We start from the raw sequence: 21,095 nt of genomic DNA, 5'->3' as shown, positions 1-21,095 counted from the left end.
TATAAAATACTAGTGCCTGGCATGTAATGTGTTCATTGCTCTCATACTGGTTCAATATTTTCTGATTACTTACATATTTTATCGTCTTTTCTTCCCATTTTTCTATCATATCATTTTCTCATTTTGCAGATATGAGAACAGTATCCCAGGTTTCTCCCACTCTTTCTGCTTCAAAATCATTCTCCAAAATAAACCCGCTTCATCCTAAAATTAGTATTTTAATGTCTTTAATAATTACATCATCTAAGTGGTCACAAGTCACCAGCTTGAAACAGATCACTGGACATTCCTCCTGTTTTGTAAACACGCGCTGCCCTGGTAGTGACGGGGCACTTCATATCCAAGAATGTTGACAAGCACTTCAGCCTGGGAAGCCACTGAGTTAACAAAACAGGTGGGTGATGTCACCCGGGAAGCACATGGCCGGCTTCTACCCATTTGGGATACTAAGTGTTTTGATGTTTCCACCACTTGTACTTACAAAAACGCCCCTTCTGCTAGGGATGAAGGGAGACCCAGTAGTTCTAGAACTGAGCTAGGCTTGATAATGTATGGGTTCCAGGTCATTTAAAAGGAAAAAATAAAAATAAAAAGAATCCTTTGCAGTGTTTTAATGAAGAAAAACATCAGCAAACAGAGATTCATAGAAGAAGCTTAGAGCCAAATACCAAATGGGCAGGGGGAAGCTCTGGTTTTGTAATTCAGGCTTCAATAGACAAAGTTTGTTGAGCTGAATCAATATGAAAAGTCTGGATATGGGAGATCCAGCATCTAGGAGGTGCAGGAAGTTACAGCACCCTTGGTACATGGATCCTCGTTACAAAGCCCAGGATTACGCTGAGGTCGCTTTTTTTTTTTTTTTTTGAGCAAAGAAGAAAAATCAATGACCCCAAGGGCCTGGGAACTATTAGAGTCATTACTGCGACACAGATAATTCTGTTGAACATCTGCAGCCACAACAGTGTGCAATTCAATATTCAGTATAAAAATGCGATGCTATGAAACATAGCTACATATGTATCACATACCAGTCACACGTGTCGCATGAAAGTTAAAGAAATCTTTTTCCCCTAAAGCTATCCCTTCAACAGATGTGTTTATGCCTCTGCATATAATACAGCACACAGCGGGGCTGAGGGGCTGAGTTCTCTCAACCTTCTCTCTCCCTTGACTGTCGTGAAGTAATGTTATAACCTCCAAAAAGAGGTTTGGCTGTTGCACGGGCATCATGTAGGACAGAAAGTTTCAGTGGCTGTTTGAAGAAAGGGGTGAAACCTGGGATTGAAGGGCACTGATGGAGGAGCTATTTAAGAGATGGGTGTCCTGTAAGTCCTAATTTGAGCTGGTATGCCAAGTGGCGATGCTATAGTTATGGCATCTAGAGGTCATTCCTTTGAGGATGCCTGAGGACTACAGAGTGCAAAAAAGCTTGAAAAAGAGGTGTGGGTTTCCCTCTCCTAAGATAAGGAAAAGTACACTGACAGCATTACAAGGGAAATGACAAGAAGGAAAGAAACAGTGATTTCAAGGCAATACTATTTAACGCCAGGTGCTTTTATCTAAAGCAGGTTTCAAGTTGATCGTTGTTTTTGAATCAAACAAAGAATAAATATTCTTATCTGCATTATAGGGTTGAACAAGCACAAGGTGCCCTGGAGGGGCGTGAAAAGTTCCTCCCCAAGGAAGACAACTACCTGATGGAAAAGAGAGATACACTTTAAAACCAACCGAGAGCCAAGTTCACTGCAGATCCTCTGGGAAGAGAGTCAAGAGAATGTCACTTAAAGATGCCAATCTATCTGGTTCAGAGGGAATCACAGCCGTGGGACTGGAAATCATAATGAGAGTCACCAAGGAAGCTCTGGGACGCTGTGTCAGGAGAGAATATTAGGTAATCCCAACACAGCTGCCTACCTGATAGATGAGATGTGTGGAGCACAGAAATGCCTGCTGGCTCTTAAAATCTCTCCCACCCACCACGGGTGCTTATCTGAAATGTCTATGTTAAGTAAGGCATTGCTGCCCTGAAGCCTTGACAAAGTGCAGACCTGTTACCTGAAAGGGATGCTACTTCAAGCCACCGTCCCCTCCTTAATTCATCAGACCTCCTCCAGAGGACCCTAGAAACGTCTGAAGGCAGCGTACTCCCGGGCAGGACAGAACAGCACTTAAAGAGCCCCGCAAATAACTCCTTACAACGTTACCACTGTGGTCAGGTCTAAGAGCTCTTTCATTTACTAAGATAACCTTCGAGAGGACAGTAGAGAACATCACTTAGGGAGATTGCTAATCCAGCTCCCCACTTCAGCCCTTGTTGAATAAAATGCGATAGGGCATCTGCAAAACAGGGAGAAAGTAAGGAAAATTTCAATACACCCTCAGGAGGGCTAATGAAGGGTAATGAAGGTGAATCTGCTCAGCAGTATCCTATCATAGAAGCATGCACAGGAATGGTCAGTGGCTCAACAATTACTCTCTGTTCCATCTGTTTTGCTCAAAACCTGTTTAAGGTCTCTGCCAATAAGCCAGGCTCTGAAATGCTCTCAGCGATGCCAGTAAGAGGACTAGGCAAATCTTGTTTACTTCCTGAAAGGAATGGGCAAATACTTCTGTAAGATAACAGAATGCCATTGAATTAATTCTTCTGAAATGCTTTACGAAGTGTGCTGGGGGATGTTCTAAGTGCCTTGAGGTATCTGGATCAATTAATAATTGGGAAGTGCAGAGGCAGAAAAAAGCTCTTATATTCTTCCCCCTGCCCTCCATTTTTTTTTAAAGCATCTTCTTCACTTAATCACTCATAAACAAGTATTTATTTGGGGCGCCTCCTCTGTCCAAGACAGTGTCGAAAGCATCAGCCCTTCTTAGGGAAACACAAGGTGAAACTGTCATTCACGTCCGTGTTCCGATGACCACGCACTAGACTTGTCTCTAGAAAGCCTCAGCTGCCATTTCATTCTATTATATAACCAGTGAGCAACTGGGTTCAAAAGTTCAAATGAACTTTTGCTTTGGGACATCTCTTGGGAACATAAATTAACCATATTTATCAAAGAGGTCCTGAAAAATAGAACTGCAAAACCGAAAGTTTGAGAACCTTTTTGGGGACCTGATTCCTGGCCCTGGGCTGGATTTTATCTGCTTCGCTGACCTCTAGGAATCCCTCTCAGCTGATCTGAGCTCCGATACCGCAGGGCTGAATCCGGGTGAGCGTCCGCGCACACCGCGACCCTGCACTCCCTCCCCGGGGCCCAAAACACCGACGCGCGACCGCTCGCGTTCTCTCTAGAACACCCCGTTCTTCCGAGCCAGGCGCTGCGAGGGGAGATCCGTTCCCGCTTTTCTCGCTAGAGGGCAGGCGGGGCCCGTGCAAAGCTCTGCTGGCGCTGGACACGCGCGCACCCGGCCTCCGCTCCTGCACGCCGGGTCCCGCTCCCGGGCTGGGCTCGGCTCTGGGGCGCTGGGCAAAGGCCGTGCCAGGGAGCGCGGCGCGTCCGGGTCCTCCGGAGGCGCGGTCCCGGCTTCCGCCCTCACCCTGAGCGCGGGGTGCTGGCGCCCGGGTGGGGCTCGACGCCCAGGTGAGGGGCAGCCCCACGGAGGGCGAGCACCGGCCGGCCCCGCGGACGGCCGGGAGCAGGGCCACGCGCCCGGAGCGCAGGGCGCAGGCAGGCGAAGGCGAGGCGGCGGCATCGGAGGAGAAAAAGAAGGAGGAGGAGGATCGCGGAGCCCCGGCCGCGCGGCGCACTCACCTGGGCTCAGGCCGCCCGCCGCGGGCACGGGCTTCTTCCCGGAGCCTCGGTCCTTCTTGCCCTTCCCCTTGCCTCTGCCTTCTTTGCGCTCCGACATCTCGCCCGAGAAGTGCACGCTCTGCGCGGACGGCGCCCGGCGGAGGCGACGCGCGACAAGTTTGGTCCTAGGGCTGGGATCGGCTTTGGGAAAAGTTTGTCCCTCGAGGGCGGGGGGCGGAGGCGGGTAGAACCACCGGCCGGGCTGCGGCGCGCGCGCTGCGCGGGGGGCGTCTCCTGTCGCCGGCGAGGAGCGCGGGGACGCGGCGTGCGGTCCGGGCCACCTGGGACTGGCGGTCGCTGCGTCCGGCGGTCGCGCTCGCTCTCGGGGCGGCTCCTGTCGTGCTCGGTTCCCGCCGCTGTCGGCTCCTGTCGCGGCCTCGGTCCGGCGCGCTCGCAGCCCGAGGAGGGAGAGGCGATCACCGTCCGGCCAGCGCTCGCGTCGCCCGGCAGCCGCCGTCACCCCGCTCCTGCCCTCCGCGCGAGCCCGGAGTTCCGACAAGTTGGGGGGAACTCCTCGCCGGCTCTTTTTCAATTGCCCCACCGCCAACCACCTCCCGCCTGCAGGTTGGACGCTGGCGCCTCCTTCTCGCCCTCCCCTGGCCTCGCCCCCTCCCTCGTCCCCGCCACACCCCCACCCCGAGGCGCGGACACGCCACCGGGAGGAGCCTGGGCTCGGCGCTCGCGGGCGCAGCCCCTTTCCCTCCCGGAGCCTGCCTGGGCGGGGGGCGGTGCGCGGGGCGGCTGCCGGGCACCCCCGACAGGGGTCGCTGGAAGCCGCGCGCAGCAGCCGCAGCCGCCGCCGCCGCGCCCGCGGGAGCCGGACCGCGCGTCCCGGGGAGATTCCGAGACCCAGGAAGGGATCCGGACCCGGGGCCCTCGCTCCTCGCTCCTCGCTCCGCTTCCCCGCCAGGCAGCGCCCGGGAGGGCTGGTCCCTTCCCTCCAGCGCGGAGAAAATGGTGGAGACAAATTTTGCAGCTCCGACACCTGCCCGGCCAAATTAAGGCCCTGGAACCCGTGGGAAGGAGAGGAACGGCTGCTGTTTTCTCATTAGAGTTTGGGGTTCCGCCCTTTTTCTTTAGTGAAAAACCCCACACGCACGTAGGGCAAAGATAAAACTCTGGGTGGAAGGGGGATTGATCAAGGCGGCTGTGGATACACAGGAAGGGCTCGGGGGACCGTAAGATGGTTAGATAAATCCATCTTCGTCGATCTGCTCCTGGGATGTGTCTGTGTCCTGCCTTCGTGTGTTTAACAACGTGCCTGTCAGACTTCTCATCTTCAGCTTTTCCTAAAAGAAATAATAATAACCTGGCCTCTGCTAAGGGGGAGGGGGGTCTCCTAAACTGTATCTCTCACTACAACTTAATTATTCAAGTTGTAACTTGACTGATAAAACCCGGGTTGGAAAACGATCGACAATAAAATTACTGCACTAGCTAGAGTCACTCCGTTCTGCCGAGAAAGCAAGTACGGGGAGGTAAAGTGGAGAGACAGAACCAGAGGTCCTGAATTCGTCAGTGCTAGCTTTCTCCGATTCAAACTTCCCTCAGAACTGCGGGTGAAACCTACTTCGCCTTCCCTTGTCCTCCCTCTGGTGGAGAATTCTAAAGAGCAGTGAAATCCAGAAAACGTTAGCACCCTGCTGCGAAGGACAACAGTGAAAGGCCAGGGTAATCAGCACCGCGTAATGATCCAGAATCATGTAAAGCAAACGTTCTCATGGTTGTATGGGAGCTGTGGCTAAGTCAGAATGTTAATTTACAGTGACAGGCCCACGTGTTGTGTTCTGGAAGAGGTGAGTACCATCCACCCATATGTGAAATTTACTTAGTCCTCTTTAAAAGTAATTTGCTCCTGATTTTCCATCCTCTGGGATTAATGCTAACTGAACCATTACCTACAGACAGCCTTCTTGGTATATTTTCCAAATGCCACCCTTTAAATAAAGGTGAAATCTGGGGTGCCTTCTTGCTATGTATGTGGAAAGGGAGGGGGGACAAAAACAGTTATTTTAAAACTGTCCTAAATTAAGAATGATTTTATTGTCCTTTAATTTGTACTGTAATAAGAACCTAACTCTATTGCGTGGGTTAAGTCGTGAAAAGATATCTTAGCAGTAGTGCCATCATTTATTTTGAAAATCTTGATGTCCAAATATCTTCTGATAACCTTCCAACGAACACCACACATCAATTATACTGGGCCATAAAAACAGCAAAATCAGGGAGATTATGAATACTGAATAGCACTATAATATTCCACAGAGTCTAAAGTAAACTGGAACTGAATAATGGCTGAAATAACTCTGCTTTCACAGGTGGGGCCACTACTTAACAAACAGGAAAACAGCAAAACTCAGAAAAGGGGAGCCCTTTCAAAAAGGGTACTTTTTCTCCAGGATATGAGACCCTGTAAGGGCTTAGTATACAACTGCTACACGTTACCAGATACATCATTATTTTAGAACTGAAGGATAGAAAGCAGAAATGTATTTTGGAATTAAAGAATAAAGTTTCAGATCTTTCCAAATAAAACAGAAAGCCAGCTGGAAAACCCAATTTGAAATTGCCCTTAAATTATTCATCTCTATGGTCAGGAAGTAGCAGATGAATTTGTTGTTGTTGTTGTTTTTCATTTTTATAAATCCTCAGAAATGATCAGAACACGGATGGAGGAAGGAGGGAAACTTTCTTTGCTTTCTTGAAAATCAAAATATTAACCTCAATTTAGAAACAATGATGTGTTTTCATGGTATCGTTTTATTAATTTGTTATGTATTGTTCAGCTCTTAGAGACTGTATCATACAGGGTATATCAGCTCTCAGGTAATATATGTCAACCTGTCAACATATGTCAATTCCTGAAAACTAGAGTGGGTATTTATAAATAAGCAACTTGAGAAATAAAGAAAGACAAAATGGAGCTCTTATATTAAACGACAGCTTATAATAAAGGCAATCCTGTGCCATAACACTTTTCTTTGACTAGGCTTAACTTTTAGAAGCACTCTTAGAATCCACAAAGCTGGCCAAATATACCCTTTCTCTCATTAATTCCCATTTGGAAAATACTCCAAGAAAATCTTAAAAAGAAAAAAAAAAGTAAAGTGAAAGAACATTAACATGTGAACATTTTTATATTTTTGCAAAATATTGTGCATACTGACAGTAATGGGAATTTCATTTTAAATTCTGCAAATAGATATCTTTAACTTTTAAAAAATGAAGTAACAAGATAATTTATATAGATTATTTTTTTAACTCTGAAACAAATTCATTGTTAATAAAGATGCATGGATACAAAAGAAAATCTCCCTCACCAGAACCAGCTCCAGCACGACTGGAGCTGGTGCATGACTTATTCACTAATTCACAAAGCATTTACTGAACTAAATGCTCAACAGTAGAGAAACAGAAAAAAAGAAAAAAAATTGCCCCATTCTCATGAAGCCAAAATAATATGAGAAAGGCATGAAAACAAATTAATTATTACAATACAAATGAAAAGCAGAGCCAGATAAGTTTTCCAGGGCCTGAAGCTCATAAGATTTGGGAGATCTTTTTAAAGGGAAAGAACACAAACTTAAAAATACAAATTTAGATCCAAGACTGTTAAAGGGAGCCTTGGAAGTGAGAGGCCCTGAAGCTTCCTTAGCATGGCAAATTCACTTCTAGTGATTCCAAGCATATTCCACTATCTGCACAATTATATACTAATTCAGAAATTAAATACTACTTTCACTATAAAGAGAAGACATTAATGGGCAGTCAAAAGGAATACACACTTTTTTTTCAGATTCCATATATGTGTGTTAGCATACGGTATTTGTTTTTCTCTTTCTGACTTACTTCACTCTGTATGACAGACTCTAGGTCCATCCACCTCACTACAAATAACTCAATTTCGTTTCTTTTTATGGCTGAGTAATATTCCATTGTATGTATATACCACATCTTCTTTATCCATTCATCTGTTGATGGGCACTTATGTTGCTTCCATGTCCTGGCTATTCTAAATAGAGCTGCAATGAACTGAAACAAGCAAAGACTATAGTGTAAGGAAAATAAGATGAAAGCAGCTTTAAGAATTCACTAATCAGCAGTTGTCCTGTATGTTTAGTTAGATTCTTAGAATAAACACGCAAGCTGAGTTCGTTAAACAAAAGGCTTCTGACCAACAGGATACCCTCGCAAAACTGGAAATGGTGTCCTCTGGTACATTAGGAAAATGTTAAACAAAATTCTTAACTAATCATATTCGGTCTGCTGTGAAGAATCAGCTTGATAACAAATTGTTAGTTTAGAATCCTAAGAAAAATACTAAAAAAGGTAACATTCAAACAACACTAAAATGAAATCTGTGTTAATGCTCTTCTGCTTTGTTTGTGTGTTTTTTAAACATTATCCCACACCAATGATTGTTGTTATTATTATTATTGCTTATCATTATTATTAATTATAAGATTACTCTCATGATTGTAGGGATACATCCTAGATTAAAAATGGATTATACAGCTGAATACTAGTGCCTACTTCTTTTTGTGGACACTATCTGAAAAACAGGCCTAGTGTCATAAACCTCTGATAGGGTGGAGATGTAAGACTTAATAGTCTTTGAAACGTTTTAATTTCTTTTAAGAAGAATACAATCTCATGCAGCTTTTTGATTTCTCTTTCTGACCTCCACACTAATTATTTATCTTTATCTTCCTCATCCCCTTGCAACACATACTTAAGGTGTGTATGTGATGCAAATACCTCAAATGTATATATACATGCATATATGCATAATAGATATACATATGTAGATATACATGTGTGTATACATCTGTATTTGTCAGTGTATGAGTGCATATGTGTGTGGGTGTATAGTTATTGCTTCTCTTTCCTCTACTGGAAATGAGAAACACTGTCTGTATTTGAATGCGAATCTATAAAAGGTGGAGATTATATATCCTTTTATCCACTTTTTTCATATCGCTATCCATGAGAATTCTCAGCACCGTACTTTGCATGCAGTAAGCACTAAATGGCTTTGCATATAATGAATTTAAATAGAATAGGATGAATATAAAAAGACTGGTTCTGATATTACCATGTCTATCAATCAATTACCAATCACCTACCCTGACAATCATCTTTGCCACCTCCTTTCTGCAGCCAACCCCTCCCCAAATCCTGTCATTTTGACTTGTCTCCTTTTATTTCTCATCACTAAGTACCACCCAAATTTAAGCCTTCGTCTTATATTTGCTGTGATCATAGTAAAGCTTTCCACCTGGACTCTTGTTCCCTCCAATTATTTTGCTACATGCAGGAGTCTTTTTGAAATGCAGACTTAACCCAGCCATCCTTTGCTTCCCAGAACCGTACCCAGTGTCCTTGAAGGGCTAGCCTGTACCTAACTCCAGCCTGATCTCACTACGCTTCATCCCTCCCTCTCTATGCCTCATGCGTGAAGGCTTCTTTGCAACATGCCTCTAATACTTGTCATTCTTTCCAGCCTCAGTGCCTTTGCACTTACTGTTTCCTCTGCGTGAATTTACCACACTTAGCCTAATTCCACTTACTGCTCAGGATCCAACTGAATTTCAGTGGCTTAGAAGGGCTTTCCATTACCTTTGAAAATGATTTTAATCTCCCATCCCATTTTTACACCTCCTTCAGAACATTTCTTCCAGTTTGTAATTATTTTGTGTGTGTGATTTTTATTTTCACAAGGATTTTTTAAATGATTTTTTACAGTGTTTTTCTTATACAATGATCTGTTCCCACTGGACATTAAATTTTTTGAGGGCAAAGACTGACTATTTCATGTTCTATGTTATATCTCTAGCACTGTGCCTGTTTCATCATAGCCAATTACATACATTTTGTTAATTGGTGAATAAAGGAGGTTAACTAGAATTGCTTTCATATGTATATAAGACTATACATACATATACGTGTGTATGCTTATGTTTATTTGGTCAAATTTTAAAATGATAATGATGCTTATGGTACCAGGCATGACATTTGGGGATAATTTCTGTTGAATAAGCCTTTCTAAGAATGGACCTATAGAATAAGAATCTTGACTTATAGGTATAATTTCTCAAAACTTTAAGAGGTGAGGTGATAACTTCTGTGAAATGGTAAAATCCCAAGAAAATACTTACCTTTTTTTTTTAATTGCCTCTGCAAATTTCACCTGTAGATTACATTTATTGGCTCCATTTCCTTCCCTGCATTTGTATGAGGTGTCAGAGAGACCCATAAAAGAGCTGGGTTTTAGCAAGGCTGTTCTAACAAAGTGATAATGGATGAAAACCTTTAAACACAGCATTGTTAACAGAGAGTTAAAAACCCCTTTCTAGCCTTGGCATCATACAAGGTTCCTATTCCCATAGGATTATTTTTCACTTAACACACTAGTGGTAAGTCCATATATAGTCATTTTAGCAAGTTGCACCCAGTAACCACCTTACGGTTATCTTTGAGTTTAGATTTAACTCCCTTAGTATTTTCCTCACTTCCCATCATGCATATCCATATAACAAAGGGATTTGTCCATACATGGATCGGGTTCAGATTCTGTGAACATCTAATATACAGCCCAGAGAGAGATTCAGATGCTTCGGTGTCTTTTAAGAGTCATCCCACAGGATCCTCCAAGGTTAACATCTTTCCTTTCAAGAGTCACTTTATTCATTATTGTGAAAAGATTCACCCCTGCTAAATGTATAATGATGTTAAAATACAAATGTAAGGTCGTGAGTGATGAATTAGTACTTCAAATATTTGAACAGTGCGAATCATTTAACAGATCAACTCTGCTTTGGTATGTCCCAGAAGAGACACCTGGTAGAAAGCATTTCCAAAACAGATTACAGTATATAGGAAATTGCTTCACAATGTCCTCAGGATAACTGGTCTGTATGGAATGAAACCCTGACCCCACAATGTTATGTACCTGGCCTAGACATGTAATAACACCACAATTATTCTTTTCCCTTCTTTCTCACATAATTCCTTCTAACTTCCTTACTAAATCTTTATGAATACTACCCTCCCCACCTTTTTTTTTTTTCAGCTCCTGTTCAAGTTAGAGCCCAATACTTCATATATCTGACTTGACTAGGGATTTTTAGTTTTGAGCTCAGAGCCAAAAGTGAAGTTCTCAGTGGAATGTTACAGCCATCTCCACCCCTGGACCCCAGCCTAGAATTCTAGTTCCTTTGCAACGGACCAACTTTCAACATACTAGATGTTTGGGAAATTTTGTGTATGTGTGTGTTAAAAAATTTATATCTTTCACTTCTCATTCATTTGGGAAAAGAATTTCACAAGTATTAACAACTCAAGAAAGCAATTCATCTTGTAAAGATGATTTAGCAGAATAATTAGATAACTTGACAGAAACTAAATGACCATCCAAAAAATAACTGGTGACCAACCATGCAGAAGATTACATTCTTATGGAAAATGCTGTCTCTTCTGCTTAATCATAAAGATTGTGTTTGTTCCAGCTCTTTTCCCATAAATACAAGATGGAGACCACCTAGTTCAAATGGTCCGGGAAACTCTGGTCTTGCCTAGGGTCTTACTCAGCATGTAAGGTTCTTTAGAGTCCCGAGAAATTCTGGGGGTGATCCTGGAAACTAGATATTCAACGGAATGTCTAAGAAATATGTTTGGATTAGTATTTGTGACTGATCTTTGTTCAGTCCTAGAGCAGACTGAACTCTTTTAAGATCCTGTAAAGCAGATACATTCAGGCACAAACAATTCTGTCAGTCCATCTGGGACTTCTGTCTTCAAGACCGACCAAAACCAGCCCTGGTATTGTAGGTAGGAAGAGAAAGTCACTTTTACTTAAGTGGCAATTATCTTGCTTCGGAATTCCATCAACTTTTTTTTTTTTTCCTGTTGTAGTTGTTGTGGTTTCCAAAAGATCATCTAACAGAATGAGGTGGAAATCCACTATCACTTTTATTTTCATAATAATAAGTAGGCCCCTGAGAGCCCGCAATGTGCTAGGATTTACATCAGTGTGTGTTTATTATGGGTACTAAAACTATACAGTATTTCTAGCTCATAAGTGCAAGGTAAAGAACTTAATACATAGTTTCTCGACGCATTGTTTTCTTTTAAAATGTACTTTTTCCCTCTTCCCTGAGACACTTTCATTAAACTATTACCAATTCTTTCCCTCCCTTGTCCTACTGCTGAATCCACCCTGACAATCCCTGATGCCAGGTCACTCCAGTTACCCAATTCTCTCCGTGACCATTATCTTTCCCTGTTCCAACAAAGAAGCCAGAACAAAAAAAAAAAAAACCTCTCTTAACCCTTCCTTTCCTTTTATGACCAAACACTTTCTGTTCTTTTTTATCAGCTCACGGAAACCACCTGCTCCCCCAACGCACAACCAATCTCATGGAACTGCTCAGAATTCACCAGTGCCTTCCTTATTGTCATATGAAGTGTCATCCTCTTAGTCCTTATGCTTGGGGACACTGATACACACATCATCTTGAAACCTTCTCCTGAAACTCACAGTAATATCTCGGTGGCAGAACTTTCTGTGTCTTTTTGCCAATTCTTTTTTTTTTCTACCTATATCATAAATGCTGGCTCATGGCCCAATATTTAAAACTCTTTTTCTTGACTACATGATAATCCTAGGAAAATATCATTCACTACCACTGTATTAAATTTTGATAATTCACAAATGTGTGTGTGTATCATGTTTTTTCTAAACTCCAAGCCTCAATTTCCACTACCTCAAACTGACCAGTTTGTTAATTCCCATCCCTCGCCCCCGCCCACCCCCCGCCCCCAGAACCAGACATGGTTCAAGATCAGAAAGTAGGTGTCATCCTTCATTTTTCTCCTCGCAGCCTCCCCGGATTCCAGCCATTTGATGCCCCAGTCCCAGTGCTCTTATCCGAAGCAGCTTTTATCCTCCTCACCTGTCTCCTTTGCTTCTCCCCTGAGCTGGGTCCTCAGTCATTCTTTGACTGACCTTTTTTCAAATACCCCTCTTACTGCTTCAGCTTCCATTCTCACACCCAGCCATCCTCCCTCCAGCTACCGGAGTTAATCTTCTAAAATACAGCTATTATCTTGTCATCCTTTATGTAACATTTCTATGGAATCCTGTTGCTATAAAGTTGCAACTTCTCCTTAGAGGTTAGTCAGGTCCTTCCCAATTCAAGGGCTGCGTAAATATCCAACCTCTCGTCTATCTTCCCCCGGTAGTTGGTATACTCTGGTCACACTGAACTATATCTTTTCTTACTTCTATGCCTTTAACTCTGTTTTTCCTTCTCCCTAGAATTTCTTTCCCTTTTCTGCCTAGCAGGCAGACCCAACTCAAAACTCACCTTTTCTATTTTTCCCTGATGCTCCCCTCCCAATCGCTGCTGCACATGTGTCTTCCTTATATGTCTCTTGAGCTCAGCACCTTTATTACCATCATTATTTGTTTTCAAGCCTGTCTCCCTGCTCTGCAGGAAAGATGCCTCAGGAATCATCTCTCTAGTTCCATAAAGTACACATCTGACATATGTATATTAAAATGCATAGACTATAAATGTGTTCAAAGAATCCCCAATTTACATTTAATTCAACTTCAGCGTGATTGAGTAGCAGTTGAAGGGCTTTGAAATCTTTCCAAATTTAACTTTCTACTCCAACGCAAAGGGGACTTTCGCTAAGTAATTACAACTTTTCCAAGCTCTGCAGCTGTATGAGCCCGATCTTAACTGACTTGTTCAATCGGAGTTACAGTTAGCAGGATTCAAGAACAAGGCTTGCTGGTTTCTACCACTATATTTTTGTGTACTGAAATCCATTTCAGCCCCCTGTTGACCTATTCTATGTCTTATTTGCCCATATTTAAAAAAAACTTGCATAATAGTATCAATACACATTAACCATCATAATGAGGTATTATAAAGTTCAACTCATCCCTTATCTGTAAATTCCTCTATAAAGAAAAATAAGTTTATGATGCAGAACCTTCATCTTGATTTCTGAAAACTCTAATGATAACTCTGGAAGGGAGAAGGAGTGTCCCTCTATATAGTTGATATTTTTTGATTGCTTGAAATAGCCTCCATCTCAGAAACTGCTGGTAAGTCTGCAGCCCCATCTACCATCCCCCACTCTCTGCTTAAGTGTCTGAGAGCCTCTGAGGGTCACAGTCTCCACCTTGGACCTTAGACGGAAGCCTGTCTTCAAGAAAGCACCAATGAACCGGACAGAGCTTTGAATTCTGACTCTGCTGCTTCACAGCTGGCTCCTCATCTGTAAGAGGGGGACTATACTACCAACTGTAACAGATCACTTTGGTGAGAATTAAATGAGCTCACGGGAGTCGTGTCCAGCCTACAGGAGGCGCTAGAGAAATGGCACCTCAATTGGTCATCAACTGTCCGCTGACTTCCAGCTGCTGTTGCTCCTATCAGACATCTCTGAGTCCAGGCCAACTTTACTAAAAGAAGCATTTTGCCAAAAGGATAGGTGATTTTTTTTTTTTTTGCCATTCAGTAATGACTGAATAGGTAATTCTGAATTACCCCAGGCCATTGGCACTTAAGGCTACAAAGAATAAGTAAAGCTAATGAAAATCAGATATTTTTATGGATTTGAAGTTTTCACCACACTGCTCCTAATTCACCTCCTCTCATCATCCCTTTCTGGGTTTTCTGTAGGACAGATGACTCTTCACTGGCTCAGTGGAAGGCAGCAGAGGGAAAAAGGAGGTAAAAAAGGAAAACTAGTATTTGAATGAGTAGAAGATTTTATAAGTAGAATTCTAATTCTAATCACAAGATTCCTGTCCCCTCGTTCACACACCCTGTATGATCCCCTCTTCTTGAGTACGGGGAGGGGGACCTATGGATATTATGGGTTATGGCTCCTGTGCTTAGGTTATCAATCAGTTGACTATGAGTTAATCCAGAAGGTGGGTCTGACCTAATCAGGCGAGTCCTTAAAAAGAGGGTTGAGCCTTTCCTGAAGAGAAAGATCATCCTACTGACTTTGAAGAAGTAGCTGCCATGTAATGAGTGGCCTCTAGGAGCTTAAAGCAACCTTGGCTGACAGCCAGCAAGAGAACAGGGACCTCAGTCCTACAACCACAAGGAACTGAATCCTGCCAACAGTGTTGATGAGCCAGGAAAAGGACCTGAGCTCCAGCTCAGAACACAGCCCAGTTGATGGCTTGATTTCAGCCTTGTAAGACCCTAAGCAGAGGACCTAGTTACACCCTGCCCAGACTTCTGGCCGACAGAACTGGGAGCTGATAAATGAGTGTTGCTTTTGGGTGCTAAGATTGGGGTGATCTGTTACAGAGCAATAGTAAACTAATGCAGTTATAAAAACATCTTAATTTATACAGTGCTTTAGAAAGCAGATATCGAAGGAGCTGGAAAATGACAAATGGGAAGAAAGTCTGGAATCTGCAGTGACTCTCCCTGCTCTGCCACTTCCTAGCTCCATGGATTTGGGGAGTCACTTAACTTCCCCAGCCTTAATTTTCCTTGTCTGTAAAATGAAGGGCTGAATGATGGACAAGATGCCTCCAAGGTGCTTTTATATTTTACATCCTTAGATGATAAAACTTTTATTTTTTGAGAGGATAAAACAAGGCACATGGGGAAGTAATGTAGAAACTTTCACAGATGGCAGCTCAAACCCAACTCTGAAATCCTAGCTCCTCTATTTGTAGACCATCCTGTCTCCAACCCATTCTCTGAGTTTCAGCCAGACTCACAGGCATTAAATGGACTCCAAGAAGGTTTATAAACTTCACCCACAGGTCCAAAGGGGATCTGAAGAATTGTGGCTATTTTCTATTTTTGGAGGGTAGGGGTTTGTTTTTATTTCTCACAGGGAGATTTTTGGTATATGTTTTCTGCCAAAATAATCAGTAAGATAAAGCACCTGCCATGGAGATGAATGCTATATAAACTTTGATGTGCATCCATGGTGGACATAAAAAATTTCTATAAATAATAACAATTTAACTCAAAAATATATCACAGCCTAAGGATTCTTTAGAGAAATGTGTATATGTTCCTAAGGAAGGTCCATGGTCCTGAAGAAGCAAAATTTTTGGCATGGATAAGAGAGACGTTTAACAGAGCTGTTTCTGCTCTAGTACATAAGTTTTTATCTGTTGACCTGTACAAATAACCCAAATGGAAACTTCTTTATGAGACAGAAAAGTAGAGTGAAATGTTTCAAGTCCACAATATCATCTGGAATGAAATTATAGCTGTGTCGTTTAGAAAGTGGTTCCTTTCAACAAGATTTGCCATGTTACTATGACTAGAAGAATTTATCTCCTTTTCCCAAATTTATTAAAGCATAAAACACTTCCCTAAAGCCACTTTGGCTCAAACGTGTTTTTCAAGGAAAGTTGTGGTATGCATCAACTAACTCCAAGAAACCAAAGTAATCTAAAATTTTCAAATCCTGGAACAATCTCAAAAGGCTCAATAATAGAACATGCTTTAACTCAGCTCACAGATTATCTACATAGGCAACATAGAATGGATTCTGAAAGACCACAGTGAGCCTGATTTTGACAGACTGAACCCCAATGCTGAAGGAAATGTTGGAAGTGAGATCTGGGCTATCCAGTTTGGTCTATAGACATTGATGAAATTGTCTACTCAATCAGACATCAATGTTTTTGTAGACAGAGTATCAAATCATCAATAAAGGCCATTCATGAAATATCCCTAGGTGTTTTAATGGGATGATGGAGCTGATATTTAACTGGACTTATATGCCTCTAATCACACTTCCCCGTGTCTTGAAAATATCTGCAAACTAAGGTGGAAAATGTGAAACCAGTAAAACTTAGGCTTCATGACTCCATACTTGCAGGAGTCCCTTCCAAGGGCTGTAACTAATTTTGTGTTACTAATTTTTTCTTTTTTTTTTTTTTTTCAGTCTGTGCCATGTGGCATGCGGGATCTTAGTTCCCTGACCAGAGATCCAGCCCCCTGTACTGGGAGCACAGAGTCTTAACCACTGGACCGCTAGGGAAGTCCCAATTTTTTTAAAAGGACCTCCAAAACTAACTCCTCTTTAAAGGAGACTGTAAATACAGTTTGAGGAAAATAGTAAAAAGGCAGACAAGTTTAACAGTTAGGGTTTACCATATTGACATTGGACTAAATAGTTGGGTTTTTTTCCTTACTTTTCAAGTCATGGGTTTTGCATGATCAACCCCGAATGATTGAGATCATCCTCCTATTCTCACTTCAGAGAGCATCTCTGTTTGCCACGCTTTGAGCACATGGGTTTGTAAAGCTCATTCAAGAGTTTCAGGGTAAGGGGCACATGGCTGACAAAGGGAATAGAGTGATTTGTACCTGTTATGTTGAAAATATTTGATGGGTGATGAATGAGCCTATTTTCTAAAGTGTTCAGTTAATTAACTGTTCAATTTTGATAGATCCTAACCCTAATATTTTTCTCTTTAAAATTGCTAAATGTATTATTTTTAAAACAATTATTTTGGGGTAGAGTTAAGTGAAGAATGCCAATGGTAATAAAACAGTATTAATTCAAAAGAGATCGTGCCAGCTCTACATGATTCCCTGGTTCTTTCAAAGGAGGAAGATAACACAAGTTAATCATTCAAGTTAAATTAACTAAATTAATCTAGTCAAAACATTTAACTTGTCCAATGCAGACCTAGCCTAAAATTAGGATATAGAGGTATTTTATAGCTACATGACGAATCCAAATCACGTTAATCTTACTTAAATTTCTAGAGTTTCATATCCTGATTACATGTTATTTCCAAACAGAGTCTAATATTATACTTTCAAGGTCAAGCTCTTAACAGCAGTAATGGTTTTTTGTTGTCATTATGGGTAATGACGTCTTCAAGCGTTATTATCATAGGAAATTGCGTATTTCTGTTGTTTGTAAACATGTATTTATATATACACAAGACAACATTTGTTATTTCTCCCAATGCTGTGGATCTAAACTACGAAAGATCAAGAAAAAGTGTTACTATGTGGAAATAGAAACAGGTTTTTTTTTTTCAGGTTTTAGAAAAACATCAGCAAGCCATGCCAACATGTAGTAAATTAAGACATAGGTTGTATCTACAAAACACCAAAACATACAAATGAAAATGAAGAAAAGAATTAGCAACTTAGAGAAATGTTCTTCCTAGACTATGGAAATTATCTGCAACTTTTGCTTTTGGGGGAAATTTTTTTTTAACTTATGCAGAAGTAATTTACTTCTTAAGGCATTATAAAAATAAAATTTTAGCATAATCTTGAAGAAATCATATCTAATCATGAAATGAAAATTTTGTTGGGAGACCTTCCACATCCAAGCCTTTAAAGACAATTCTTCATAAAATTTCTATTAATATATGATCAAGTGAGCCTGCCATGAGTTACAAAAATAAAGATTCTCTTTGTAACCGAAGAGAAATTGGGATGAAAATAGCATAATCTACAATGTCGATGATAATTTTTAAAAATGATATATCTTAAAGCACATGTTTCTAAAAGAGAAATTCTAATACCATTATGAGCAGCTTGATAAATACAGCTGTTTTCATCTTACTTAGAAAAAACTCTTTTTCTCCAAGTTGGTTTAATTGCATTTCAAGTGAAAACGTGTTTTGTTCTCATTAAGCATCATTTTAATTTCTGACAGGAAATCACAGGCACTTTTAAATAACAGCACCTTAACTGCAAGGACAGTTAAAGAAAAAAGCAAACATTTTGAAAACATTTGAAACACATATTAGCTTCAATCAGGCAGATAGTAGAACCTTGGGAAAATTTCTGGTTTATAAGAAAAGTGGGTATAAGCCAAGTTAGCTTGTGGACGTATTTGAAGAATCTTTGATGATCTTTGGTAAACACAAGATCTGATTAAACCATATTCCTAATAAATATTATTTCTTGAAATTTTAGCTGAGTTGCTGATACACAATTGAATCAAGGCTCTGCTTGTCTTGTGTATATATATATATATATATATATATATATATATATATGCTCTCTGAAAAAGAAAATGTTTGTTGCTTGCTATGATAATTGATTAGTGATAGAGCAACCACACATTCTAGTAGGCCGGGACCATCTTGATTTATACCTGTGGTTCAGGTATAATTACTAATAGCACCTTTGTTCACTCTCAAACAATCCTTGTATTGGCCCATAAATTATAGTCACTCTAGTTATAAAGTATTTTTGTTTAAGGAATTTTCTTTATTTTTGGTCATCACTAATGTAGCATTGACTTGTATCCCAGGTATTGTGCTAAGTGTTTCATATGTCACTATGTCATTTAACATTCAGAATAATTCTATGAGGTAGGTCTTATTTTTCACTTTATCACTTTTAGATGCATAAATTAAAGTTGAGAATTTCAAAATTCTATACTTTAAAAAGTTACCTAAGACTGTGTCTATGCAATACCCTTAGTAATACTAAAACCATTTCAAAAGTTTTAAAACGTTTTAGGTATTTGAGCATGCAATATCCTTTTACACTGCCCCAATAACATTTGAAAATGGATTTTTTAATTCAACTTGCATAATTTCCCTTTTTAGATTCTTCTTTTATAACGTTGGCTGAAAATCTTTGGCAAAGAAACAGTAAGAAACTTCGCTTTTCTTATCTATATTATCAGAGCAATCTCTCCTCTGAATGTAATTAATGTTTAATTGCTTTTTAGGAAAAAAAAGGAAAGTAGAAAGAAACATAAAAATAGACAGAATACAGTGATTTTCTTGGAAGTACTTATAAGTGACTGGGGTTTTACTCTCCTTAATTAGGAAAACTTCCAGCAGATGAAAGGGTATTTTCAATTTCCTTCTTTCTCTCATTCTCTCCTTTTTTCTAGATTTGTTTTTCAGAATTTTCACTGAAATGTCATGGTTAGTACTTTCCTGGTTTTCTCATTTCCACTAAATCACAGATAGCATTTCCCAAATACAACTTTTAAGCCCCAAATACCCAATTGCTATTAATACATAATTTGGTTTGGGGATATAAAAATAATTACTCACTAGAAGTAAATGCCTAACTTTTACTAAGACAACTTTGCACAATCTCGTTTGTGAATCTGGTTACCAAAAAACTCTGTATGTCGAATGGGGATGGAATTGAGGGGAAGGGGATATGAATGGAGATATACATCAATTCTAATTGAGAGACTGGAAGACTATATGATGATCAAAGTCATTTTCAGCCTAGAAATTAAACATCTTAATTTATTGTTGAAAATGGTGTTTGGAAGTATCGGCTCTAGACTATTCTATAAAGCTATAGTTATCACACTTAAGTGTCAGTCAATTATTTAGTGGACTAGTCTGTCTCCCATGTTTCTATTCAAATTGCAAACTGAGGCCGGGATTGGAGTAAGCCATACAATTCTCCACCAGAAAGATTTCAGTGAAAGTTATACAGGAACCAGTCACATGGTGAATTAAAGCCATGATGTATTCCAGCTCTTTATTGTATATTCAATTGGTGGGGGAGCGAGAACTACTCTAAAAAATAGCAAAGATAAAAAGAACCACATGACAACCTATGAGTAGCATTGCTATCACTAATTCAGGTCTTAAAAAATCAACTTCTATTATATATATAATATATATATATAACATATATTTAACATGTATATATGTTGTCATATATAGTGTAAATATATATATACACACACATATATATATATAGTTATACTCTATGATTAACTGGATGCAAATGACTAGATATAAATAACTGGATACGTCAAGGTTGCTTGCTTGAGAAAGCAGTCTCCCAGGTGCAATCCTATCTAACAATTTGTTCACATAGTCAACACTTAACTGCATACCTACTATGTACCATGCTTTGTTCTGGATTACAGGGACACAGGGTGAGTGAAACGAAGCACTATACTCATAAAGCAATAAACATTATACTCGGGCAATAAACAACTAAACTAAATGTATAACCACAGGCAATACTTTCAAGTGGTCACAAGTGAAAATCACAACAGTGAAAGGGGGTAGAGAAGAGCAGAGGGTTGGCCATTTTACACAGAGTGGTCAGGGAAGTGTTCCCTCAAGAGGTAAAAGTTAAGGAGAGACTTCAGTGATGCTCAGAAGGGAGTCATGTTGGGATCCAAGGGATAAGCAACGCAAGTGAAAAGCACGACAGTAATATATAGGTCCTAAGGCAGGAATAAGCTTTGATGCGATAGAGGAAGAGCAAATGTGCCAGTGGGGCTAGAGCAACATGAACAAGGGGAGGGTGGTAGAAGATGACCCATCTTATG

At 40.7% G+C, this 21,095-nt stretch overlaps 1 protein-coding gene across 8 annotated transcripts in view; it reads right to left on the bottom strand.

Moving 5' to 3' along the window:
- The window catches only part of NRG1 (neuregulin 1), a 1,033,559-nt gene that overhangs the window by 207,632 nt on the left and 804,832 nt on the right, over window positions 1–21,095 (bottom strand). For 7 of the 8 annotated variants that reach the window (XM_060085730.1, XM_060085729.1, XM_060085731.1 and 4 more), the window contains exon 1: window positions 3,750–4,349. The exons of the other annotated variant lie outside the window; for it this stretch is intronic. In XM_060085730.1, coding sequence (XP_059941713.1) covers window positions 3,750–3,846 — 97 coding nt within the window. In that variant the 5' untranslated portion in view covers window positions 3,847–4,349. Of the gene's footprint in view, window positions 1–3,749; window positions 4,350–21,095 lie in introns of those variants that run through there. 8 annotated transcript variants of the gene reach the window in all.

The sequence above is a fragment of the Mesoplodon densirostris genome, chromosome 20 (assembly GCF_025265405.1).
Source record: "Mesoplodon densirostris isolate mMesDen1 chromosome 20, mMesDen1 primary haplotype, whole genome shotgun sequence".
In the NCBI taxonomy this organism is placed as follows: Eukaryota; Metazoa; Chordata; class Mammalia; order Artiodactyla; family Ziphiidae; genus Mesoplodon; species Mesoplodon densirostris.
Note: the sequence above shows the minus strand (reverse complement) of the source record. Positions and strands in the feature narration are given on the sequence as shown.